The sequence below is a fragment of the Colletotrichum higginsianum genome, chromosome 2 (genome assembly GCF_001672515.1).
Source record: "Colletotrichum higginsianum IMI 349063 chromosome 2, whole genome shotgun sequence".
Taxonomy (NCBI): Eukaryota; Fungi; Ascomycota; class Sordariomycetes; order Glomerellales; family Glomerellaceae; genus Colletotrichum; species Colletotrichum higginsianum.
The window spans coordinates 450,788-475,596 of NC_030955.1; the positions used below are offsets into that span (position 1 = coordinate 450,788).

General features: G+C 48.8%; 10 protein-coding genes across 10 annotated transcripts; 3 read left to right on the plus strand and 7 right to left on the minus strand.

The window, feature by feature from the left end:
- Positions 1–4,118: 4,118 nt before the first annotated feature.
- Positions 4,119–4,575, minus strand: CH63R_01904 (uncharacterized protein; the record flags this gene model as incomplete). Its single annotated transcript, XM_018296879.1, has 2 exons — positions 4,119–4,134; positions 4,163–4,575. The coding sequence occupies 2 exons, from the start codon at positions 4,573–4,575 to the stop codon at positions 4,119–4,121; spliced, it is 429 nt and encodes a 142-aa protein (XP_018161695.1).
- Positions 4,576–6,284: 1,709 nt separating this feature from the next.
- CH63R_01905 (uncharacterized protein) lies at positions 6,285–7,248 on the plus strand (the record flags this gene model as incomplete). Its single annotated transcript, XM_018296880.1, has 4 exons — positions 6,285–6,360; positions 6,506–6,600; positions 6,655–7,011; positions 7,069–7,248. The coding sequence occupies 4 exons, from the start codon at positions 6,285–6,287 to the stop codon at positions 7,246–7,248; spliced, it is 708 nt and encodes a 235-aa protein (XP_018161696.1).
- Positions 7,249–8,129: 881 nt separating this feature from the next.
- On the minus strand, positions 8,130–10,548 carry CH63R_01906 (Neutral/alkaline non-lysosomal ceramidase; the record flags this gene model as incomplete). Its single annotated transcript, XM_018296881.1, has 2 exons — positions 8,130–10,021; positions 10,080–10,548. The coding sequence occupies 2 exons, from the start codon at positions 10,546–10,548 to the stop codon at positions 8,130–8,132; spliced, it is 2,361 nt and encodes a 786-aa protein (XP_018161697.1).
- A 2,212-nt stretch (positions 10,549–12,760) lies between these two features.
- On the minus strand, positions 12,761–13,600 carry CH63R_01907 (Zn-dependent hydrolase; the record flags this gene model as incomplete). Its single annotated transcript, XM_018296882.1, has 1 exon — positions 12,761–13,600. One exon carries the CDS (start codon positions 13,598–13,600, stop codon positions 12,761–12,763), a length of 840 nt encoding a protein of 279 aa, XP_018161698.1.
- An 847-nt stretch (positions 13,601–14,447) lies between these two features.
- Positions 14,448–14,777, minus strand: CH63R_01908 (Ethyl tert-butyl ether degradation; the record flags this gene model as incomplete). Its single annotated transcript, XM_018296883.1, has 1 exon — positions 14,448–14,777. One exon carries the CDS (start codon positions 14,775–14,777, stop codon positions 14,448–14,450), a length of 330 nt encoding a protein of 109 aa, XP_018161699.1.
- An 866-nt stretch (positions 14,778–15,643) lies between these two features.
- Positions 15,644–16,149, minus strand: CH63R_01909 (uncharacterized protein; the record flags this gene model as incomplete). The annotated part of the gene is made up of 4 exons (XM_018296884.1): positions 15,644–15,742; positions 15,800–15,895; positions 15,958–15,981; positions 16,051–16,149. 4 exons carry the CDS (start codon positions 16,147–16,149, stop codon positions 15,644–15,646), a joined length of 318 nt encoding a protein of 105 aa, XP_018161700.1.
- Positions 16,150–17,454: 1,305 nt separating this feature from the next.
- Positions 17,455–19,118, minus strand: CH63R_01910 (Glycosylhydrolase family 18-6; the record flags this gene model as incomplete). Its single annotated transcript, XM_018296885.1, has 4 exons — positions 17,455–18,150; positions 18,195–18,302; positions 18,354–18,524; positions 18,783–19,118. The coding sequence occupies 4 exons, from the start codon at positions 19,116–19,118 to the stop codon at positions 17,455–17,457; spliced, it is 1,311 nt and encodes a 436-aa protein (XP_018161701.1).
- Positions 19,119–19,481: 363 nt separating this feature from the next.
- CH63R_01911 (uncharacterized protein) lies at positions 19,482–20,213 on the plus strand (the record flags this gene model as incomplete). The annotated part of the gene is made up of 1 exon (XM_018296886.1): positions 19,482–20,213. One exon carries the CDS (start codon positions 19,482–19,484, stop codon positions 20,211–20,213), a length of 732 nt encoding a protein of 243 aa, XP_018161702.1.
- A 1,721-nt stretch (positions 20,214–21,934) lies between these two features.
- Positions 21,935–23,764, plus strand: CH63R_01912 (uncharacterized protein; the record flags this gene model as incomplete). Its single annotated transcript, XM_018296887.1, has 2 exons — positions 21,935–22,961; positions 23,034–23,764. The coding sequence occupies 2 exons, from the start codon at positions 21,935–21,937 to the stop codon at positions 23,762–23,764; spliced, it is 1,758 nt and encodes a 585-aa protein (XP_018161703.1).
- A 376-nt stretch (positions 23,765–24,140) lies between these two features.
- CH63R_01913 (Norsolorinic acid reductase) lies at positions 24,141–24,678 on the minus strand (the record flags this gene model as incomplete). Its single annotated transcript, XM_018296888.1, has 4 exons — positions 24,141–24,146; positions 24,209–24,220; positions 24,295–24,420; positions 24,568–24,678. The coding sequence occupies 4 exons, from the start codon at positions 24,676–24,678 to the stop codon at positions 24,141–24,143; spliced, it is 255 nt and encodes an 84-aa protein (XP_018161704.1).
- Between the last annotated feature and the right edge of the window lie 131 nt (positions 24,679–24,809).

A 24,809-nucleotide genomic window follows, 5' to 3' on the forward strand; every position in this document is an offset into this window, starting at 1 on the left:
TGCAGTATAGTTAATATAGGAGGTATATTATCTTTTAAAGTAATTATACTAAGTAACTTAAGGAAGTTATTTAAAATAGTAATAGACTCCTTAATAACCTTAGTTACTTATTGTACTTTAGGGCCTTAAATAGCCTCTTTCTCTTAAGCTTTATAGTAGAAAGTACTCTTATTAAATTGTATATTACGTATTATTATAATCTACTTAAGTATAAGTACTTAAATTCTATATAAGTTGTATATTTATAGTATATAACCTATAAGGTATTTAATATAATTATAGGGAAGTACTTTAAAATTCTTTCTCTATATACTTTTCTCTTAGTCCCTCTATAATAAATATACTTTACATTTATATATATAGAGGCCTCTCTAGTATAGTTGTAGTAATTTGTATTATAGTACTAGAGAGTCTACTTACTACTAGTAGAAGTATTACTAGTACTATTTAAGTTCCTTTTTAATAGGAGACTCCTAGTTATTTAATTCTTATAGGCTAATATTATAAATGTAAATTACTATAAAGACTACTTTATTATATAGCCCCTTAGGAAGATTTACTATAGTATATATTTTAATAGACTTAATAATAATTAAATAACCTACTCTTTTAGTAGCTCTAATAGGCTTCTTTATGTATAGAAGTAGTATTTCTATTTTAATTCTAATTAAGAAAGTCTACATTTTGTATACTCTTATAACTTTAGAGCTAAGGAGTACTACTTTATTATTATACTAGAATTTATATATATTAAGACTCTTTTTATATTGCACTTAAGCTTTAATTATTTAAAGAGTACTAAGTATAAGAGACTTAGTCTTATATGTAAGTAAGTAGGCTATAATAAAACTTAAGTACTTATTGTAAGTTATAAGAATCTATTTTATTCCTAATAGTAACTTTAGGAAGTTAAAGAGATTCTAGTAAACTCTATACTATAAGTATATTACTTTTAATTTAAATAGTCCTCTTAAAATAATACTCTCTATATATATAATACTGCAGTTTTTGCATTTAAGCTAATTTAGGCCTTTAATTTGTATACTCCTTACTCTCTAGACTAGGTTGCAAAGTCCCTCTAAACTAAGGTAATTTAATCTAAAATACTAAAAGAGTGCAGTATTAGCTCTCTTGTGCGTATTTTAATATATTCTCCTCTATAACCCTTAGTTAGTAAATACTAGAATGCCTATTAGGCTAGTAGGAATAGAGTTCTTATAAGTGTATAAGTAGTTAGAAGTTAGCTTATATTAAATAAAGACTAAGTTATACTTCCTATAGAGGTTAATAATTATATTACTATTATTAATTGTCCTATAGTATATAGTATAACTCTACTTATAGTATTATAGTTTACTCTTAAGAAGGAGGGTCTCTAAGGTAATATTAATATAAAAGCTTTTAATAATAGTAATATTTATAAGTATAAGATTTTCTATTACTACCCCTTATAGGCTATTAATAATACTCTTAATAATGTAAGTACCTCTCCTACTTATAGGAAATAATAAAGTACCTACTTTAATATAGTTATTAGAGGTAGATAGCTTATAGAATTCTAATTTTAAGAGGCCCTTATTATTAATAAAGTATATAGTACTATAGCTATTTATAACTGTACTCTTAGAGAGTAGATAAATACTACTAAGAGTTATATTAAAGATTGCGCAAGAGGTCTTAGAGATTTAAAGAGGTTTAATAGTAACTACTATAATACTACTAGAATACTCTAAGTCCTTAATATTTCCTAAGTAGTTTAAATTAGGAGTTATTAGGAAGAGTCTTCTATTAAACTTTAGCTATATATTTAAAATTAACTTTTAGTAAGTAATTTTCTACTTACTAATTATAACTTTATTTTAAATTTACTTTTATTACTCTTTTATAAAGTTAGGGGTCTTTTAATTATTATTAACCTTTCCTATAAGAGTGTATAATAAGTAAATGTATTAGTAAATAGTCTAATTATAAGTATAACTATAAGAGTATATAACTTTCTAAGTCTTATAAGTATTTACTTATTTATTAAATTAGCTAGTAAGTATTAAGTATGCACTAACTCTAAAAGAGCTCTTCTTAATTATATTATTGTAAGTTATAATACTAAAAATCTATTCTAACTTTAAGACTAAGAGTATTAAGTACTCTAGCTTAAAGTTTTTAATATATATTTTATATATGCATTTACTCTAGGTTAAATTTAACTTAATTTAAATTACATTAAGAAAGTCCTTTACTATAAGCTTACCTTAAACCTTAGGAATATTATAAGTATAAGCTTAAAAGTAGGCTACTTACTAGTCCTTATACTAGTATATAGAATTTACTCCTCTCTTTATATACTTAAGGACTTATTAATACTCCTCCCTAATTGTAGAGAGAGTACTAAAGTTATTAAGTATAAAATTTACTTTTAAATATTAAAGAGTTTATTAAACTATAATTTTACTATTAGTACTTACTTTTAAGTATACTATTATAAGAAGTATTATACTTATAATTCTTATTATTTAATTAAGTACTATATAAAAGCTTTTAATATAATAAGTGCACAATAGAACTATTATACTATAGGCTTTAACTATAATAGTTTAGTCCTCTAGAGTATTTAACTATAAAATTATAAGTCTCTTAAGCTTATTAAAAGAATATATTAGTCTCTTAGGAGGAGGAATTATACTTTTAGAAGTAGGAGAGGGGGGATAATCCTTATTCTATACTTTCTTATAATTCTTATATTTCTAAAGGTTAAATTTATACTACTATTTAGTAGTAGTCTATTTTTTAACTACTAGCTCTTTAATTATTAGAATTCTTTCCTTAGTAAGGGACTTAAATAGTATATTCTTAAGGTTAAAGTTAATAAGTAACTAAATACTTAATTCTTAGTATTAGGATTTTAGTACTTAGTATTAAATTAGCTAATTATATTAATTAATTAATTTAATTATATTAAAGAGTATAGAAGTATAGTCTAATATATTAGTAAATAGGAGACTATATAAAATATACTCTTTATAAAAAGGGTATTAATTAATAATTAAAGTTAACTAACGTACACGCATAGCGAGTCGGCCAACATAGCGAGCCGGCCACTCCTTATCGCTAGAAAAAGCCCCTTTTCTAACTATTTATTAAAAAGTAGATTCTTAACTAATAAAGACCTAGTTTTTAGCATTAGATAACGATAAGAGTTAGATTTTAAGAAATAATAGTATTAAAATTATTATCTCTTTCTAGCCTATATTACTAAGCTTACCTCTTATCTAGGCCTCTAGATAAGAGGATTACTAAGAACCTAGGGTTAGGAAGAGACAATAATTTCTACAATATTATTTCTTAAAATCTAACTCTTATCGTTATCTAATACTAAAAACTAGGTCTTTATTAGTTAAGAATCTACTTTTTAATAAATAGTTAGAAAAGGGGCTTTTTCTAGCGATAAGGAGTGGCCGGCTCGCTATGTTGGCCGACTCGCTATGCGTGTACGTTATACAATAGTAAGTAAATTTAAACTTATAATTATTATAAGTTAGAGTATATAGTAAGGTATAGGAGAATAGAGGAGAAAGATACTTAATTCTATATAAAGTAAAGAGAGTAAGTTATTATTAGTTATATACATATAAGTACGTAAAGTAGTACGTAAGATAACTAATTTAGGGAGCTTCTTGCGTATAAGAGTATTCCTATAATATTATACTACACTAAACCCTTAGAAGAAGAATAAATACTATTTGTACTAGAGATTTATCCTATTTTAGTATATAGGTACTCTTACTATTTTAGGTAAAAAAACAGTAAGTAGGGAATTACTATATATAAGTAAGCTGTAATATACTTTCTGCAGTAAGTCTAGAAATAGCTATAGTAACTAGCCTAGTAAGAAATCTAACTAGAGTTGCTTATTAAGTCAGTTAGTGCGCGCCACCTTAGCTACAGAAAGCTGTAAACAGCCTGTATACTAGACCTCCTGCAACCTAAGCTTAAGAGTCTAAACTAATAGTATAGACTTTTATCCCCCTACAATGTTTTTTAATCTAAGAAATTTACCATTGCTTCAGCCTTGTTACCAGGCTTAGCGTCTTTCCATCGAATATTCTTCTTCTTTCCAGGTTTCAAGGTACCACCAAACTCAATATCAACAATATCGAAATCATACACATTCCATTTGATATTCTTGTTTGACTTGTTGATGACTTGGACGTCGATATTGCCCATAGCAGACGTGACGATCTGGAACTCCACGTTGCGAATCTCAAAGTCGGAAATTGTCGAGCCCTTATTTTTCGTTGGAATGGTAAATTTTTTCCTCTTTATACCGCGCTCGGCCAGCTCCCCAGCGCGCTTCTTAGCCTGATTAACCGAGGCGCCGAGGTCCTGAGCGCTTTGCTTGGGCAGGCTCGGGGTCTTGGACTCGGGGAAATCGAGGACGTTGCCCTTGGCCGGGTTGTCGGTGCAGCGCTTGTCCCCCTCGGCGACGCAGACGTTGCCGGCCCGCATAGAGTTGGTCTCGGCGGAGGCGGGCGCGGCGGCCAATGCGACGGCGAGGGCGGCGAAAATGGTGGGCTTCATGGTTTGCTAGAGAAAGAAGAAAGGAATAGATGATTGTGTGACGAGTTTGGAGGAGGCGTAAGATGGGAGGCGTGCTGAAGTGGTTACAAAGGATGTTAGGTATGACTTTATAGTGGCGTGCGTTTCATTCGAAAGTAGTCGTAGAGCGTTAGCAACGCAATTAAACAACTCATTAAACCCTTTCATTGCATCGCTAATAATCTATACAGAGCTAGGTTTGTTAATTTCAGCGTAATAGTCTATACTACGAGTCTTATCATCGGCCATTTCCGTATTTATGTCTGTAGTCTGTGTAATAGTTTCTAGCGAAAGTAAAAGATCCCTGCTAGGTACTTCTAGCCTATCCCCTCTTTTACCTCCTTACTAATAGTATTCTACTAGGCTGCTAATGTTAAAAGTAATAGGGATGTTTAAAAAGCTTATCTCTGTGTGTTACTAGGGAGATCCTGTTAACTGCTGTTACTGTTAGATTGGCAAGGGTAACCGTAATGGGTCAATTGTGCGTATATTGGGTGCGATGTGTGTAACTATTCTCGTGTGCTGCGGCTCTGCCCTGCCGCCCGACTAGGCCTTCGGCACCCCCTTTCCGAGGCGCCTAAGGCCACTACAAAACCCACTGCCCGGGACGAAGCCCGCGGCAGGCCCTTCGTTGCCGCCGAGCGGCCGGTTGTGCCGGACGATAAGTCCTATCTCTAACGCCCTCCGTGGCGCCCTTCGTGTGCGTTATACCCTCCAATTCAACAGCTGCCACCTCTCTAGGGCACACAGCATTAAGAACTCTCAGAAGGCAGCCAGTTAGCAATAGGACCAGATCCACAGCAGTATCCTACTATAGAGCTAGTTACACAACGGCGCGCAGGGCTATTAGACAGCCCGGTCTCCTACACCAGAGGGTCAACGCTGCCTCGCAAGACGGCCACAACCGGCGGCAACAACGCGCCCGCTGCCCAACATGCCCTGCTTGCCGCGGCGCATGATGCAGAACAAGCCCACCTCGCCAGCGATCCCTGCGCCACCGCCACTGCCACTGCTGCAGGCCCTGTCGATATGGCGTTCCAAACAGGCTGGATGCATCGCACCGGCTGGCATCTCATTTTTAATAGTGCCTGCCGCAACTTCCTTGTGAAGATGTCAGAGCTGCCAGCCGTCGGCCCAGGCGCCTGGGACGCCGGGGACGACATGCCCTATAGAAGCACCCTAGAGGACAAGGCCCAGTTATAACGTAATAATCATGTCAGCTGTAGACGGCGTCTTTGACCGTTGCGAGGATACAATACAGTCCATGGACGTCTCCATGCGCTGCTGGCTCCGCATCTTGGAGCCCTACCAGCTGTAGAAGGCCCCGTCTCAGCTAGTCAGCCGGCAGGCCACCACATGTAAGTACTGCTGCCTGGTTGCTAGTTGTTTTATCATTGCTTGTTAGCCGATGCGTATTAATCGTGTGAAAGAAAATCGTGTACTAGAATTGCTGTGTCATCAACACATTGTGCATTATGCATCAGTAGTCTGTTTCACTGCATACTGTATCCCCTCTTGAACGTAAAAGAAATAAGAAATGCAAGTAAAAGGGCGACGGCGGGATTGTTCATTCAACTGAGACACGCAGTGAGTGCTTCCTGAGCCACTAACATTTCCTTGCCCAGTTCGTATTTAAAGAGCGAAGAGGCCTCCCGCATTTCCCTTCTTTTCGCAGCATCCTGCCAGCTCCAATGGCCAACCCGTGTGTCTCTCAGCGATGCGGTCTTTGTGGCTTCAAACTTCAAAAGAACGACAAGATCGTTGCCAGTCAGCTATACCCCGCGTGACCCAGGAGTAGTCATCACGTCCCGCTAATCTCCTTTGTAGTGTTCTAGGATGGCCAACAGTCTGGAGAATTGAGCAACGCATTTTCGATGGCTGACGATAAGGAAGCTGCTGTTCTGCCAGTCAGCTCGCGACCCGCCTTCGGCGACAAGACAGCCGGGTTTATGGTGGAGGACAATCCTCTTACCCGGTTGTGACCAGGTACTTGTCACCAAAAGCGACGTGAGTCTCCAGCCTTTTCCCCCATCCACTATTCCACGGTGTAACAAAAAGCAGGGTTTCAAGATTCGCGGCATTTCCTCGCAGCACGAGACGGCTAGTTCTAGCTCGAACCAGACCCTGTGGGCTGTGCTTCCGTCACAAGATGTGCGAATATTCTCGATTGACTCGGCCCTACTAGAGCGAGCCTGGCCACAGCTCATGTCGGTGCTGCCGTACAACGAGCCAGAGATTTCCGCATACTCGCTCTTCTGGAACCTGCGCATGAGGGCCTTGCACGCCCATGCCAAAGAGGGCGGCAACACAATGTACCAAGGCCAAGACGATGGGATTTGGGTGTACTCTCCGATGGAAAGGGGGGAGAAAATACGCCAAATCTGGAAACAGGGCGACAAGAGAAGTTTTGCCTTGATAGTAAGTGTCTTTCTTACGTGCCGGCTGATCTGGATGAGAATCTAAACCTTTCTCCAGTTGAGAACGACTAAAGATCGCGTTCTTCTCTGCGGCCCACAGCCCAAGAAACAGTCCTCAGATCCACCACCAACCCTGCTTTGGAGCGATTCTCTGCCCTCCACTACAGACAGAGGCAGCCGACTATTTTTTCCAGAGCTCTCCGTTGGGGGTGCGCCATATGGCTATAGAGACGCCTGAACCATCTCCTCTTCTTCCCTCTAGCCACCTGCTTGGCTTGCGGGAACCGCTGTCCCACTATCCCAGGTCGTTTCCCCTTGATTACTACTTCTATTCTTGCGTCAGCCTGTCTCATCTGGACTTGATCGTCCCATGTCGAGTTCTTGTTCGAGGCGCCCGAAGAATCACCGGCTTGTTGCTGCTGCACACGAACGGCACCCAGTCCACGGCTGGACAAGTTCGGTTGGATTGCCTTTTGAGAAGCCACTTCAAGCCAGCGGTCTGCAAACGTTATGGCTCGGCTTCTCCAAACGAGATCACCGTCCGTTAGTGTCTGGTTTGGAAGTATCAGCACCGGGACCGAGGCAAGGTATATGTTGTTGGTTCCAAGTTGATCTTTGCGGTGTGTTGGAGTGGTGGTTTTCCACGACACAATGCCAAGTGCATCACAAGGGCAAGTCAAGCCCCCTCACTTGCCTGTAGCTGGGAGGGTGTTCTGGCAATTCGGCGAAGTTAAAGTCGGCGTCGTTTTGGATGTGAGTAATCCACCCAATCAGTTGCTACCTAGACGGGCCTGGCACTAAGTCTGGAGAAGCTTGAGATGAACGATGACTATGAGCTTGTGAAAAACGCGTACAATGGCGTACTTATCGCCCTATTCAATTTTCGTTGACCACGTGGGCCGACTATATCAATATCCTTGTTCCTAAAAGGGTGCTCAAGATCCACTTGATTGAATATGACCAAATGTTCAATGTCCACAGAATTGCAGGCAGATTTGCTCTTACTACATCTTGTTGAAAGCGGCCAGTCTCCTTTTGATGTGGCCGAGAACTTTGGGAACATTTCGACCAGTTGCTACCTTAACAACAGAGACATTTGGAATAAAGGTGGGAGCGAGGCTACACGAGTATTATCTCCTCCGCCTTATGTATAAAGAGATCCGTACCCCCTTTATGTGCGAAAAAGACAAACGCTCCGACTCGCACGTACGATCCGGACTCCTTCGTGGGATGAACAACAAGACCCCAGCCAGTCCGCTTGTGTTTTGGATCCGCGCAGTATCGGCACGTCTCAATGCTCTCATAGCCGTCGGGAAATGAACTTCCGCCTACCTCCGCGTCACTCGGCATCCAGTCGTCAAAGTCTTCATCATCGCAGTCCGCAAACCACTTCGCTCTCCTCCACTCCAACGTTGCCGAGCAACAGCTCGATACCAAAAACAACCGCATGCTCTCTGGCGTCTGCACCGACGTCTCGCCGACGCCCCAGTCGAGCATGCAAGTCCCGATCCCGCCCGAAAACCTCCCGTACGACGGACGACAGTCACCGCTGGGCCCTAGGGACTCCCTTCTAACGTCCGAAGGGAACGGGCACATCCTGCCCTTGATCTGAAGGAAAGCTCCGTTGAGAGGTCTGAAGAGGTTGCTTCCTTGAAGGTCCATGCGGTAGTCTATGAGGTCAAACTCGGGGCGGACGTGACTTGGCAGCGAGACGCCTAGAAAGTACGCCTTTTCTTTCTCGCCGGCGGCGGAGGCCATCTCTTCGATCTCACTCGAAGCTGCGAACGACCAGTCAGGCAAATGCTCGTGGTACGATGTCCGCGACGCCCAGCTCCACGAGGGCGCGATGTACGGGTCTGCGTGCTGCAAGCTGTCCACTAGTGAGGCCAAGTCGCCGGGTAACGGCCGTGCGATTTCCCAAACCAGTTGATGATGGAGATTGTTTTTCCATAAGCCTGCAAGATATGTGTCGCCGGTGATCGCTGCGAAGGCCTGGGCGAGACCAGAAAGCCCGGGGAAGATGTCGGTACGATATGTCCAGATCCTCCTCTGGACCTCGCCCACATAGGTCCATTGCCGATACACCTCTCGCACGCTCTTCGCCGAGCGATCCATCTCGTCAAACCCCTCTCCGAGAGCTTGGTTTATGGCGGCCCGCAGTGGGCCATGCACTTGATCGGTGCCAACGTCCCCGTTCTCTGACTTTGTCTTGGTTTCGCAGACAAAATGGCTCATCAAAGGCCCGAAAATGATCATGCGGGGTGAGAGGACCAGTTCTTGGAATGTCCAGCCCCTCTGGTCCCACGAGGAGCGGCTGAGATCCAAATACAGTGGTGGCCCGGGACGGGGATAGCCCATTCTGTCCTCATCACTATCGGTAGAAGAGGGGACGAGCTTGTAGGTTCCCCTGATATGCTGGTGGCGCGATGATTGGAAAGCGACGTCGAGACCTCGCGGCCGTACTCCGAGATAGCCTTCGAGACAAGACCGAGAAGAGACGGGACAGATGGCCACAGAGCAAGAGTAGTAGACCTGGCCCATCATCTGACTCTCTCGGTCCCAATCTGCCTTGTCTCCTTGAATGATGCAAAGAGCGTCAACCCAGAGGTATCGAATGTCGAGCGTCCTGCAGACCTTGACGGTGTCCCGCACGACAGGGCTTAAGGAGCTAAGCGGCATCCCTTGGTAGTGGGTTGACATGGTGTCTTTTGTAGTTTTGGTTTGCTGTAGAGCATCTTCTTTGGGTCCCCAACAATAACTCAGTGCCGCATACTCCACATCGTCGACCGTGCGCGAGTTGAGCATGTCTTCTGTGACGACGAGTCGAGGGACGTCCTTCTCGCTCTGGCCGACATCAATCAGCCTGGTGGGCAGGAATGATGATGCTGGTTTGGCGTGGCCGCAATCATCCTCGCAGCTCCGGAGCTCTGACTTGAGCCATTCGACATTGTCCGGGTCCAAGGGCTCTGAGGCGCACTTCTCGTCCAACCTCAGCCATTGGAGCACGTCATCTTCCGCAGACTTGTCAGCAGTCGAATTATAGCGGGGCAAGGGTGATGATGAACTTACCGTTGCTAGTCTCGATGCCGAAATTAAGAACTGCAACTTGGTTCTCGCGGGTCCCCCTCGCGACCTTGTAAACCTCGCACCTCCAGAAAGCCAAGCCAGGATCTGTAGCGGAGACGTCCATTGCATCTCCTTGTCCGCCCCATAGGTATCCCCCTCTAACAAAGACGTCGCCCTCGTAGTCTACGTTTCGTCGGAGAAGCGCTTCCCGAACGAAGCCACACATGCTGCACCCGGCCCTGGAGGATTCAGCCATTCGGGGCAAGTCGGGCAGCGTGTCTTTCCAACCGCGCACGTGCTCCAGGATGATTATCCTGCCTCCCTCTCGAGAATGTCGCAGAGTTGGCTCATTGTTCCAGTTCGTGCCTTCGGAAAACTCATCGGCGCTGTCGTTGAAGAGAACAACAGAGCACTGTTCGCAAAATTTTGCAAAGCTTTGGGAACCAGGTTCCTGAGACTGCTCGAGATCCATGTCTTGTTGCGTGAAGCTGAAGTTGAAATGGCGCGTGCTGTTCTTCTGTCTTTTCAATGTCATATCCTACGAAAAAAGAAGAGAAAAAAAGATGTTGCACGTGGACTCGACAGAAGGAAAATTTGAGAGCAGGCACACTAACAAATAGTCGCAGCACTTCGATGCAGGCTGATAGAGAGTCCAGCGGGTTGGAACGAATCGGGGAGAACGGTGCTTATGTATTCGCACAAGAGCCCATGTAGTCCCTCGTATCTGTATGCGGAGCCATAACGGCCCGCTGCCTGTTGCATGTACCAAGCTCCTTCTTGAATGTTATTGCCTGGTCGTGAGAGATGGGTCTGTCGAACGAGCATCAGAAATAGTCACCACACATACCTATTTCCTCCGAAATCAGTCTCAACGGCCAACATATTTGTCGTGATGGGTACAGACGCCCTATACAAGCCATAATTGCTGCACTGATTGTGGATCCACTTTTGCGCCATCATCACAATATTCTAACATGGTCTTGGATGAAAGCTGCATCAAAGCCCCTCAAGTTCTAGTTCTGGTTTGTATTCTAGCAGCTTAAGAGAAGCTACGTTAATCTTCAGATTAGTCATTGAATATCACCTTTTGTTATTATCATAGGTCAATCAACACTGTAACTCTGCCAGCGAGCGTCCCGATTATGCTGACACGGTTTGTTACACACCGGGTCATGAGGAGGCCGGGGACGTTCACAAGTTCGCGGCTAAATCCCCTGACGTGGAAAACGTAGTGTGGTACAATTGCCCCACTGATGGTAAACTCAGTGGCTTAGTGTTAGTCTTGACGTGATTTTCTCCCACACGTTGGACATGTTGACATGAGCAACGGAAGTACTTGCGAATGGACGGGTTGTTTCGAGCCATGATGTGAGATGGGATAAATCGGCGAAGCGTTGATCATCGGCCAGAATTGCTGACGTCCCAACCTGAGGAGGTAGTTCTCTCAACGTACAAATGTTCGTTGAATGGCAAAGACTGAGTACACAACTGAGCGTTCGTCATTGGAATCAAGACATCAGTGAGATTCATGCATGCACCTAGACTACCCAGTCACTACGGCAGATTCTATTGCCATTTTGATAGGTAAGCCGTTTTTAAGTACTTTCTCGCAATCAGTGATCGTCTAAAATTTGAGCCCCCCAACGAAGCTGAGAATGTCATCTCGCAAACGATTTGCATAGCTGATGAAAAGAACTTTGAGAAGAGTTAGCATGTGCTTCCCCCCCTCCCCCTTTCAAAGACGCAGTTAACTTACTGTGGCCTCCTCCTTCGTACACCTTGACTTGTGCTCGAGGAATCAGCTTTTGTAACGGCTGCACGCTGGACTCGACAGGTACCCCGCCGTCATCTTCGCCGTGGATCAGAAGAAAGGGCGTATCGGAGGTTTGTCCAAACTTTTGACGTCCTCCGTCAGATCCTCAGTCGTGAACACCTGTAGGCATCGCTCGACAGCGATGGGGTCTGCCTCAAAAAAGATGCCTTCGTAGAAAGCCATTTGCTTGACTGACAGCGAGCCCGTTGTTCCAACCCCAAGAGGGTCTATAAAGACGTTGGCGACGAAGCTGTACCTATACTCTCTCAATGACAGCAGTGTCGAGTCCCAGGCACCTCGGGGCAAAGCCCTGGGGTTGCCGGGAGAGGCGACAGGATATGGAAGGCAAGTACTGATCCAGATCATTCCCTGACAGCTGGTCAGCTTTGTTGTGTCAAGTTGGTTCTTAATTGTCCTACTTACACGACAGTTCTCCTGGACGTAAGTGCTGTTAGAGTACGCTGAGAGCGCCTCCCCGGTGTCAGGTCAAGGTCTTGGTATTCTGTCGAGACATGAGATAGGAAGTTACAGAGGTGGACTTGCAGCAGAATCTTAAAACCCAGAAACCATGCCTTGGTCTTGACATGCAGTTAAGAACGGTGGCCACGTCATTGATAGAACGACCAAAAAGGACATTGGGCGATTCGAGTTGGGTAAAATACCACGTCCAGTCAGGGAGAATGGAAACAGCCGAGGACACAATGTGCCAAGTTATGGCTTCTTGCAAACAAACAACGCAGGTAGCTGGTTGAATACGCAACTGAACGTTTTCCTATCTAAACGCACCTGGTCTTGGGCCTAGCATTGGGAATCGAGCTACCTGTTTCCTCTACTCTCTGGCATACATTGAATATCTGTACGGTAGTTCAAGTTATTTCTTGATCAGGACAGCACCTGCCCAACAAGACCCCGGGTTGAGGCGCTCAGGATACAAGTCCAACATGCGCTCGTAGAGTTCTTCGGCCGTATTGGTTGCGGCACTGATCTTTTCCACGTTCTCCAAGTACGTCCTTGTTTCCTGGATCGATTCAGGTCCAAAACCCTTGCTTGGATCGCTGTGTCCACCGACAACATGCTCAGGCTTAAGAGCCGCGATCTTGTCCAATGCTTTGATCCACTGTTCCCGATGGGCTGCCGTTCCCGATTCACCTAGGTACGGGTGGGTATTTGCGTACACAGCGTCGCCTGTCACAGCAAGCTTGATAGATGGAACCCAAAGAGTCGTCGAGTCGTCCGTGTCTGTGTGGCCAGTCCTGACTACTTCAAGTCTCTCGCCTTCCAGCTCGAAATATTCCTTGGACAGCGGCTGAGCGATCTTGAGCGTTTGAGGGATTTGGCCCGGAAAGAGCCTTTTCCAGAGACCGTCCAGACGCTCTGGTGCAGTCTCGCGCTCCATCCGAGACACGACCTCGGGAATCGCAACCAGAACTGCATCTGGGAACCGTTCGAGGATGGGTGCGCTGCCAAAGAAATGGTCTCCGTGGGCGTGAGTGACGTAGACGTGTGTGATGTTGTACCCGGTTGCGACGACCCAGTCCAAGAGCTCACGGGAGGCGTCGGATGTCAACTGCGAGTCGACCAACACAGCATCTTTGGCTCCATAGATCAAGGTAGACGACGTTGGAACCCACTTCAGCTTGTCGTGTCCGGCTGGGCCGGTTCGGGTGGCCGAACCACGCTTACTGAAGAAGACTTTGTACTGCAAAACCATGTTTGCACAATATTGATGATTCTTTTGGGGGGAGGTGTCAATCAATAGTAAATAGAGGTAGTAATGAAGATGCCGCAGGAACATTCCAAGTGCCATTGTATATACATTTCTCACAGGCTCCCAAGGAAATACCTGTGCCTCCTCCAGGCAGGTTTCGTTTTCTGTGGATTTGTCATGGCGTCTTGTACGAGTTTGAGCGGTCTTGCCGACATGCTTAGTGATCCTGCCGCGCTCCGGAAAATCACCTTGTTTCCGCATGCGTTCCCGATGCGTTGTAATCAATCTCTCGGTTCAACGATGATGTTTATTTACGGGGTTCTGCGCGTTCTTCCCGGCCCTGTCTTCAAAAGCCAACCGAGGCAGGTTGGAATAAGCTAACAAAGGTGTGTGTAGCTTGCATGCTTCGCCAGTCGAAGATCTTGGACGTACAAATGAAAGCCTGGTGAGTAATGCAATTGTTTTGTAATCAACGGACGCAAGCGCGATACTTGCACGGGGCGTAGAAAGAAGGATTAGTAGTCAAGTGGTAAAAGACATGGTATGGCCTCTTTCAATGCTACATACGCGGATTCAAACCCCGTCTAGTCTAAGCGGACTGATATAACAGTTGCCCATGGCTGATCGGACTTCGTTTGCGGACGATGCAGGCAACATTCGAGGCAAGCGTTGTTTCTTCTCACGAGGGGCCAAGAGATGGCGACTCTGCCTGACACAGAGTCGTAATACGCAAAATTTCAATTATAATATTTCCTCTCCCCAATACCGTGGTTTCCAGTTTGTCATTCATCCATAAATGCCTGTTTCCTTGTCTGAAAAACTCTCCGTCGTCTGCGGCGCGTTATTTTCTCTACGCGGCCGTAGTCTTAAGATCCTCTCCGATCAGGAATACAGGCTCCTTGTTGCTGTAGTTGGGGACGTCCTGCATCACGGCGGCGGTCTCGGGCGAGGCGAGGGCCTTGTGGACGGTCTCGAGGCTCTCAAAGGTGAGGATGCCGGCAAAGGCAAACTTGGGCTCCTTGCCGTCCGGGGTCGCCTGGTATTTGGTGACGGTCCAGCTCAGGCAGCCCGAGGACTTCCACTGGGCGGCGGCCAGGGGCATGTGGCGGTTGACGTAGTAGTCGATGTCGTACTTGGCGTCGGCATCGTTGGGGTAGAGAACGCTGACGGTGACGGGCATCTTGGCGGTCCTGTGGTGGATGTTTTGTTGTTTCTTGTTCGTTGTACTTTGAGAGAGTGTTGTGAGTTGGCGGTTGATCCTTTGTCAAAGTCTTTAAGAGGTTGGAAGAGACAATGACATGTTCTAGACTTCGACCGGGGACGCGCCCGTGGGATAAATACCTCGTCCGACGGTGTCCTCGTCCCCTCACTGACGTAACCATGAACTCCAACCTGCGGCCAGCGGAGACTTTGCTTACCAATTTTATCACCATGCCAGACCAGACCAGACCGTCCTCGTTTAGGGTTTCCACCTCGTCCGCGTGTTCCGGGGCGAATAGAGATGCATTGCCGCCCCTCGAACGGGGTAACAGGTGTGGATAACGTTGGGGCCCCTGTGCTCTGTGCGCTGTGCTTATGCGAGTGTCTGTCTGGTTTTCTTCATTTTGCGTACTCATCAGCCCGGAGCCCCTCGGCATCCCACGTTTTATGCATTTAGACAGCAGAATGCAGGGATCATGGGATGATGGATGTTCCCGGCTTACCATCATCCCACATAGCCTTGGATCACACCCGTCTTACCCGAATATGCATACATTGTCGACTCGGAGATGGGGTTTCTCAAAAGATCGAGTATGCATTCGAGAGTATCATGGGACAGTAAGGCTTTGCATCCTGAAGAATCAGCCGGAGAAACTGTCGATGAACAGGTGATTGTGGCCGCTGGATACACTGCGCGCTACCCTTACCAACACCCATGGATCTCATCCTCACCAAGGTATCATTGAGCAATTCTTATTCGTACACAGTTGCATACACCTAACAGTGGCACGACCTGCCATCACTTTTGACTCTGTAAGTCTGACACATAACCCGCCCTCAGCTGCTTTACGATAACCCATTCAACGGCACTAATTCATTCAAGTCAGCTCTGCATAACCACCGGGGGAGCAGTTGTGCCGAAGAGGGACTCACGCAAGAAACATACTAAAGACTAAGTCAGCAAAGGTTGTTGCAAGAAGTAAACCAGGGGGGGAAACTTACACCACCATCACCACAGTTACGCGTGTTTCCTTCGGGACGAGTGCAGTCGCCTCGAAAAATGTTGTAGTCTCCTGCCGGGGAGTTGGGCGCGTCACACTGGCTTCATGTAAGATCACCATACGCGCATGCCAACCTCATCTGACATAGTCTTGACTTACACAGAATTGAAACCTCCCGCTCCCCTGTGATTAGAGTTGTTGGTTAGTTTTGATCGGGGCAGAAGAGGATAGTAAACGCCGACGCCCACTCACGCATGCGAATTTTGTCGAAATGCCGTACGACGTGCACCAGGCTCCGTGGACGGCGGGTGTCAAAAGGGCAACGCTGGCGACAAGGCTGAAGAACTTCATGGCGATTGTGTCCGGAGGGAATAAATGCACGTAATAGTGAGACGAAGGATCAACACGAAGCAACGAGATGAAAATGGAGAGAGATGCACGCCTTCTTTTTCGTTAGGGAACTCATCCCGATTAAATACGGCCGAGCGATATCTACAGGAATCACGAAGAAGTGAACTAAACCTGTCTTGGCCTTGATTTCTGATCGAGTGTAACTCCCCGTTTGGGGCTATCAATATCCGAGCACTATATTCGAGATGCCCCGGGTGCCATAGCTGAAAGTCTGAAAAGTGGACTGGTGAAAGAGAGGTGAAAGAATGCTGCTGATCATATGATTTAAGCTTATTGTATACTGCTTGCGAGTCTGATTCATTGTACACTTCCTGGGAACCACACCTAGGTCTAGCAACTACCGTTACTTGCTGTTGAGTTTGTAAAAGCAGACTGCTCGTCATACTCGGCGCTGACTTGAAGAGTCGGTTAAGTTGCTCATTTAGAACAACCGCCCAGTGAGTGGCTAGCCCTACTTCACTGCCAGTTCCCACTCCATCTCACATTTGTGTGGGCATTTCTTGGGCGGCTAGTCAGTGACCTCCCCCCTGGTCTTGGCGGTGGTCGTATTCACACGGGGACCACGCTCTCGGAGGCATTAACGGGGGCAGGGAAGTCGGACTTTGCAGCCCACCGAGGCCGCTGCGCGAGGCCCCAGAACCTTGTCCTGTAGAGGCTTAGCAATGAGACGAACGCCCAGGTGAAACCCGGCGATTGGAGAGAATAGTAATCAGGGCGGACGCGAAAGGGCACCAAATTGATTTAATTGACACATCTAGTCAGTGAGTCTCAATTCGAACGAGACGGATCTACGGTTTTGTCTGTTTGAATCTCTGTTTCGGCTTTTGCTGTGCTCTCTGTAATGCTGCTGACACGGTCGAACCCCTGGCCAGACTTTCCATGGCGGGGCTTTCAGTCGATTCGAGACTTGGTACATACGTGTCCTATTACTTTGACCTTTTCCGTTTTACAATCGCAGAAGCTTTAAGCAGAGTAAAGGGGGGCCGAGTGTGGCCGGAACTTGTCTCCTGAGGTCTCGGCATCACCAGGTGACAAGGTGAAGACACGCCATGTATCTCGGTAGATAGTTTAGCCACGAATGACTGGCGGAGAACAGTCGAAGGAGGATAAATTGCGCCACGAGTAATGTGAATGAATCCTTGGCTCAGTCAATCTATCAAGTACACTTTTCGGAATCAAATGACAGTCGTGTTATCCGCCCACTGCCCTTCCCCACCAACAGAATGATCAGTAATCCGTGGCTCTCTACAAATTGCACACTCGTGTGACGACGGATCCAATCTTGTCCAGGCCCTCCTTGACCGCCGGTCCCAGCCCTTCGATCTGCCTCGCCGACATGCCCCGCCGGAGGGTGGCCGCCTCCGACACGAAGCCCTTGAAGGCGCCGCGGATGGCCAGGCCGCCGAGCAGGATGCCTAAGACACCCATCGGCGCGCTGTCCGGGTTCTGCGCGATGTCGTAGGCGCCGAGGGCGGCGCCCCCGAGCTCGGCGATGACGACGGCGATGCGCGCGAAGACGGCCAGGCCGGTGACGGCGCTCGCCGCCTGGCCCAGCCCCGGAATGATGAAGAGGATCGCCGTGAGCGCCAGCAGGATGATGTTCTCGCGCTGCTTCTGCTGGATCTCCTCGCCCATCTCGTAGATGCTCTTCATCGCCTCGACGGCGGCCCGCACCATCAGCACGGGCATCGCCGTCGCGTCCACGGCGTCGGCCGTCGGCTCGAGGAACAGGCCGGCGTCGACCTCGGCCGCCGTCAGCGAGACGAAGCCCGCGAGCTCGCGGAGGTTGCCGAGCGACTTCTCGATCGAGTCCTTGGGGTTCGGGATCTGGAAGCCCGGCCGCAGCGCGGGGGCGCCGATGAGCTTGCCGTACTTGTCGCACTCCTGGGGCGGGATGCAGGGGGCGAACTGCACGACGGAGCCGGCGATGTGGTACTTCTCCTCGAGGAAGGCGGATACGCGTTCTTGCGGCCGAGCTCGGTGACGGCGTCCATGTAGGCAAACCACTCGTAGTCGTCGTGGATGAGGATGTCCGACCCGGCCTTCATGTCAGTAGTCTTGTCATTGCCGCTGGCCGCGATAATCTCGTTGACCTCGGCGTTTGAGATGTACCCGGGGGCGCCGGTTTAGTGTCCCTTTCGGACCGGCGACTCGGCCGACGGGCCGGTAAAAGTGCAGGACGGGCCCGTACATCCGGGGTCGGTCATGCGGAACGAGCGGCCGTAGTTGGTGACCCTGACGACGACATTATTGGAGGGCACGCCGGCCTTGGTGATCATGGAGACGGCGTTGATCGTCTCGGTCATGTTGACGTGCTACCGCAGACAGTCGCCGCCCAGGCAGAAGGGTTGATGACGAGTTACACCCATGACTGCCAGGAGCGGCTGTTCTAGGGGAACCAGTCTCGAATTTGGACGCTACACAAAGGCCCTCGGTCGTTTCGCATTGGTCCCAGATTTTGCAACAAGTCTTGTACACTGAATATACTTACTGTAGGACCGTACATGGCATTCTAAGAAAAAACGCTCAGTAGTCAGCTTTGGAGACATGGATGGATGGATTCGACAACTCACCTCGACGGGTGCCGGCGTCGGAGGACTTCCCGTGCTCAGGCATATATTGGTCCCGATACAGAGCAGCATGCAGCCGTTCCAGCCCCAGGTCTGCTTGTTGAACCCCTCCAGCTTGGCGACCGTGAGGCTGTTGGCCGCGGCGATCATGGCGCACGAGTCGTCCCGCTGGACAGCGTTCGCGTGGCAGCTGCCGTCGGCGCCGGGCTTAAGTGTGAAGTCCGGGAGGTCGCCGCGGCCGCAGCAGACGTGTTGGCCCGGCTGCAGGCTCGAGCAGAGGTCCTGCTTTGGGTTGAACTTGGTGAAGTCCGTGCCGGAGACGCCGCATTTCGTAGCCATCGAGGCGCACGGCACGGGTCGCCCCCTTCCACCTTCTTGGTCTGGCACGTGCCGTCCGGGGTTGGGGGCCGGCGTGTGCTCCGGGAGGCTGCCGGACGAGCAGCAGACGAGCTCGCCCGACACGAGCGTGTTGCAGAAGTTGGCGCGTGTGTTGTACTTCTTCAGGTCCGCCTCGGAGATGCCGCACCTCTGCGCCACGGCCCAGCAACCGTCCCCAGAGACTCCGGGTACGGTAAATATTACGTCACTCTTTCATCCCTTGGGCTTACATGTGGCGATATATTAAATTTCTATTAAAAACGGGATTCCAACCATTCCCCACACCCTTTGGTCTCTACACACACTCATCCACCTAACACTGACATGGAGCCCGAGATCGTCAAACTTGCAACAAAGATATACATCACAACCCCAAGCACTTTTACCAAGAAAGAATACGCCCCAGCTGAACGGCCAACGGATATACAGGGCAAGCCTATTGTATGGAAATGGGCTTCTGAACGCCTTCAAAATGAAGGGATGGCTTTGGCCCTCATCAAAGACCACACCACAATCCCTGTACCAAGAGTTATTCAATGTGGCCCAGACAGTGACGGCGCTATGTGTCTGGAGGTCCAATACATCGATGGTATTCCTTGCGATGTTGCTGGAGAAAAATGCCGGATGCCGCTCGACCAAGCTCATACCACCGGCCATTGCCCGGAGTGTCAGAAGATCGCATCCGAAAACACAAACATCTTTATCGAAACGGAGGTCATACCGCAGCTCAGACTACTCAGGTCCAACAAGACTGGGCTTAACGGTGTCGTCATACCGCCCCCTCGGATTGAGCAGTTTGACTGCAGGGATGTGTGGCCCCCCAAAAAGTCCTCAAAGGGCGAGGAATACGTCTTCTGCCACGGCGACCTCACTCGTTCCAACGTCCTACTTGACCCCAATACCCTCATGGTCAAGTCCATCATCGACTGGGAGTCTGCAGGGTTTTCCCCAGAGGAACTTGAGCTTAGCCTATGGCGCCTAAACTACGACGAATACATGAGAACATTTGAGGACACGGACAAGATCAAGCAGGAAATCGAGCTCATAACGGCCTAGACGAATGACAGGATGGTTGATGGGTAAAATCGCCGAAATCCGAAGGGTCTCATTGCTCTCCCATCTCTGTGCCACTGTTCTCCGTCCACTCTCGCCAACCGATTACATGCGTTGTTCCTCAACCCCCATCCATCGCGAAAAGTTATGCCCACGTGCCTGGGTGGACGCCGTCCATGAATGATAATCTGCACACTTAAAGACCTACAGGCAGCCAAAAGGTGCATGCGTCTCCTTCTTCCTGTTACTCAGCTGAACAATCTGTTCATCACGCATGTGTTTCTGGCCCTTGCTAGCTCGAGAGGTTGCATGACTCCTGCTCCCATTGCCCTCGAGCTGCATGAGCAGTGAAGCTTCACTGACCTCCTGAATATCTAGAAGGCCTAGACCTCGCGGAGAGCTGCTTTATACAGGTCGAGTGAAGTACCCTGATACGACCGCGCTCTGCCTGTCTTATCTATAAGGAGCCCCACGAATCGAGTTATGCCATGGTCATGATAGCGACGCTTTTGCATTTGCGCAAACGTGGCAGGGTCCATCTGGATGTTTATACTCTACGTCCTCGCTTTCTTCTGTCTCCTAGCTCTCAATGTGGTCCAGATTTTCTTGCCTATATGGATCTAGAAGCATTTGCCCAGCGCCGGCGGTCTACGACTCCAGTCGGTCTTACTACAGTTTATCGACAATACGCAGGAAAATAGTATACCCTTCATCCAGCCCCTGTTTGACAGATTCACATTTAACATAGTGTCTAATAAGAAGGACCCTAAATTTCGACGCTTGATTACAAAGGCCGACTCCCTAACTACTAGACTAAGTAAGAGTAATTGCAGTTAAGCTGCTATCCATCCTTGCTACCTTATTCTTAACCCTTTAGATAACAATGTCATCAATTTTCCCCTGTGTTTTGATTCGTATAGTGTAGTACTGTACCTTTTCTTCTATCGCGAAGGCGGTGCAGCACTGCAAAGGGGATAGAGACCACGCAGTGTATAAACCGCCCTCCGGCCACAAGGGACCCAACGCTAACAAGAATCAGTTCATACCAAAGCCCGAGTTCAGGGCGGTTTCAACAAAAGTATTCATGCTTGCTTTCACAGTTAATTCTTCGGCTTGTCTGCTAGAGACCAGCCCGCACCAGTTGTATGTTCCTTTTCGTCAGCTTCAGCCCCAGGCTCAACGCAGACTTAGCAACCTAGCTTATGCATCAGTTAGTTACTCCTGAGGCAATTTTATTAAAAGAGACGCAGAGTCAGGTAGGGGCTAACTAGATTATTCAGGTTCCTCCTAAACAGCAACACAGTTAGAGCGCCACCTACTACTTAGAGCTTTTACTTAACACTAACTATTAAGGGCATGCCTTGTGGTATTGTCTTTGATATTAGATTATGAGAAAGGCTCTAGTTTAATATGAGGGACAGTATAAGAAAAGTGCAAGAAAGTGAGTTAAGTTGAACGTTCTGTCTAAGTCTGATCAGCCCTATCCCCCTTATATCCTTTGCGCAATTAGACCTAGCTTACATAAGTACTTCTCTAATGAAAAGAAAGAGATTCGCACTGATCGGACTAGTCACCCCACCCTCCTCCAATATACACACCTCTGGAGGCTTCATTGGACCGGCTGTCTGTGAACTCAGACTTTGATTCAAGACACATCTTTACCCCAGTTGCCTTCTCTCTCCCTCCTTGCTTTCTCGTGTCCCTCCTCCCACCACTTTCAAGTCATGGCCGCCACTCTGCCAGCTCGGCCAGTCTATGACCCGCAAGACGTCGGCGATCTTCTGCAGCAGCGCCTTGAAAATCGCGAATACATCCACAAAGCCGCTGTAGACGCCTTCAACGGGAAACAGGTCCCGTACCCGCTAGGCCAGAAGTCAATGCGTCTCTGCGTCGTCCATGGCATCAGATACCACGCGGACTTCTGCTTCGGCCCGGCCGCCGACCTCCGAGGGTCGTTGCCGTTGTTCACTCGCACCCTTAACGCGAGGGCCATCATGAGCAACCAGATCCCGGACCTCGATCTCGACCACCCCGACGACTTGCCGTACTGTATCTGGTACCCGGATGTGCCATCGGGAGACACCCTCAGAGACCTTGCTCGGCGCTACCCCTTCCTGGCCTACCATGCCGCACGCGCCTGTGCTGTCGCCGGATACACGGACGTCTACAAAGAGATTGCCCAGACCGCGAATCTCCTTCCCGAGGTTGCCATCGCCGAGCAAGCGCGGGAGAGCGGCTGCCTCGACATCTTCAATCTCATCATGGATGCGCCCGTCCGCTACAAGGTCTTTGACGACTATGCACTCACAGTCAGCACATCGGCACCGAAACCCGCGTTTCTGAACGCCGACACGGCCGTCCGGCCTTACCTACAGGAGACGCAGAAGTTTTCGACCCCTTTCGGTCTGCCATCCGACGAGGGGACCGGCGCAGAACTGGCCGACGCGGATGAGCTCTTCATGTACGAGTCCAGCCGCGGCTTCATCGAGCCGACGTTCAACATCACCGAAGACATGAGCATCGATCTCGTCGGCGACGACGGCATGATCGAGACCATCAAGAAGGTGGCTCCTCCGGCAGACGAGGCGGCGCTGAAACTGTTCTGTCAGCCCCTCCCGGCGGATCTCACGACGTGCCACAAGGACCTGCTCATACTCATGGCCGCCCACAGCGGCGATATTGACAGGTACCACCGGCTTCGGCGGCCCAGGCTGATAGATACTGAGATCCAGTGCATCGTTCGCGGGATATGTGAGGGCATCCCCCCCTTTGCTCACGACGCTCCGATAGCAAAAGGTGAAACTGACTGACACGGAATGGCAGACCACAATTCCCTGTTCGCGCAGTGGTGGAAGACCCAGCCTTTTCCCGAAGAATACGAGCGGGATATCCGTAAGGCCATCTCGGCCCGCGGCGTCATGAACAACGATCTCTCTTACATCCTCTCCCCTCAGGGGGCCGACCCCCGGCTGATCTGGTATCCCAGCGTCGCTCACCCAGCGGCGTATGAGACCCTGGTCCGGGTCAAGCCCTCGATGAGGCATGCGGTTGCGCGGGCCGCCATCTACGCCAACTACCAGAGCCTGTTCGACAAGTTGATCCAGGAGGACGGCGACGACGGGGGCCCGGCACCCGTGGTCCCGGACTACGAGCTGCTCAACGAGGCCCGGCGCAGCCACAACGCGCATTACCGGAAGACGCTGGAGCGCATAGCGGCCGAGCGCCAGGCCGACATGAGCCAGCGCCGTCCGGACCCGCTTGTGCAGGACCTGAGGTCGGCGATTCTGTGCTTCTTCGTCCGAAAGGGTGACAGGGTGCCCCGGCTCCGCGTCGGCACGAACACGGGGCCGGGTGATCCATACACTGTGTACAACGGCATGGAGTGCGACGCCGCCGGCGTGGAAATGTACCTGTCCATCCCGGACGGGTGGAGGCTGCCACTGCCGGAGGGGTTCGACTCGCCGCTGACGATAGAAGGGAACACGCTCTTGGAGTACGACTACAAGATCTGGCCGCCGGTGTTCGAGGAGACGGCTGTTTCGAGGGATGGATAATGGGGTCATAACGTGTGGCTAGCCACAGAGACCAAGAGCCGATGGGCAGAGAAAATTGAAAGGGAAACGGGGCAAGCCCTGAGGGTATTCGACTTCCTGGTTTTGGTGACGGGGATCGGGGAATGGCCTCATGTATATTGCTCAAGTATCCGAGCGGCGAGCGGCGAGCGAGACTCTCTTTTTATAACACACGTTTCATGTACTTGCTCACTACATGAAGTACTACTTGGCAGTATGTTTTGTCAGGTTGAACGAAGGTAACGAAGTATCAACCGAGCCAAGTTGAGGCAACAACAGTCGACTCTTTCTTCTGATATAGAGCATCCCCGTCACACCGTTTCTGCAACCGAAGCAAGCCTGAAAGTGCTGACGGGGTTTAACACTATCCGCATCGAGTCAGCAGGAGCTTAGCAGAAGATGAGATGAGTTCAACCATGCACTTACACATGCAGCAAACTAAGAACAGAGTGATTAGCACAAATTCCCCCGAGAGAATAGCATCGACCGAGCGATGCACATGGGAGACTTACCCCGTACAAGTCGTTGCCAGCTCTGTTCTTCACCGTGCAGCGTCCGCCTGTTGTCCCGCACTCGCGGTACGTTGGGAAACCTTGCTTGCGATTCGGCGCGCTGGCGGTGTTGCCGATTCCGTCGCACTGGATCTGGGTCAGCAAGTCGATGCACTCCAGACTGTTGACCGGCATGGGCGCCGAGAAAGGGGCACTTACGCAATACACATACTGTCCCTTTTGTCGAGGTGAGAGGCTTACTTCTACTGAGAAAGATCCTGCTAGATGACGTACCTGGGCACAGCGGATCGTAGGGTCCGCGTCTGTTCCGCCGTTGCAGAAGTACTGCCCGTTGACGGCAGTGAGTCCCGTAACCAGGAACAGGCAAACGGGAAGGTATCTCATGGTTGTTTGAAGGCCAGGGGGTCGATGGTTCGAGGGTTATCTTGCAGCAAAGACGAGCGAGTACCGAGGGAACGGGAGAGTGGGAAAGATATAAATAAGAATGACTTCGTTCCCTCTGCACCGAGCTTTTC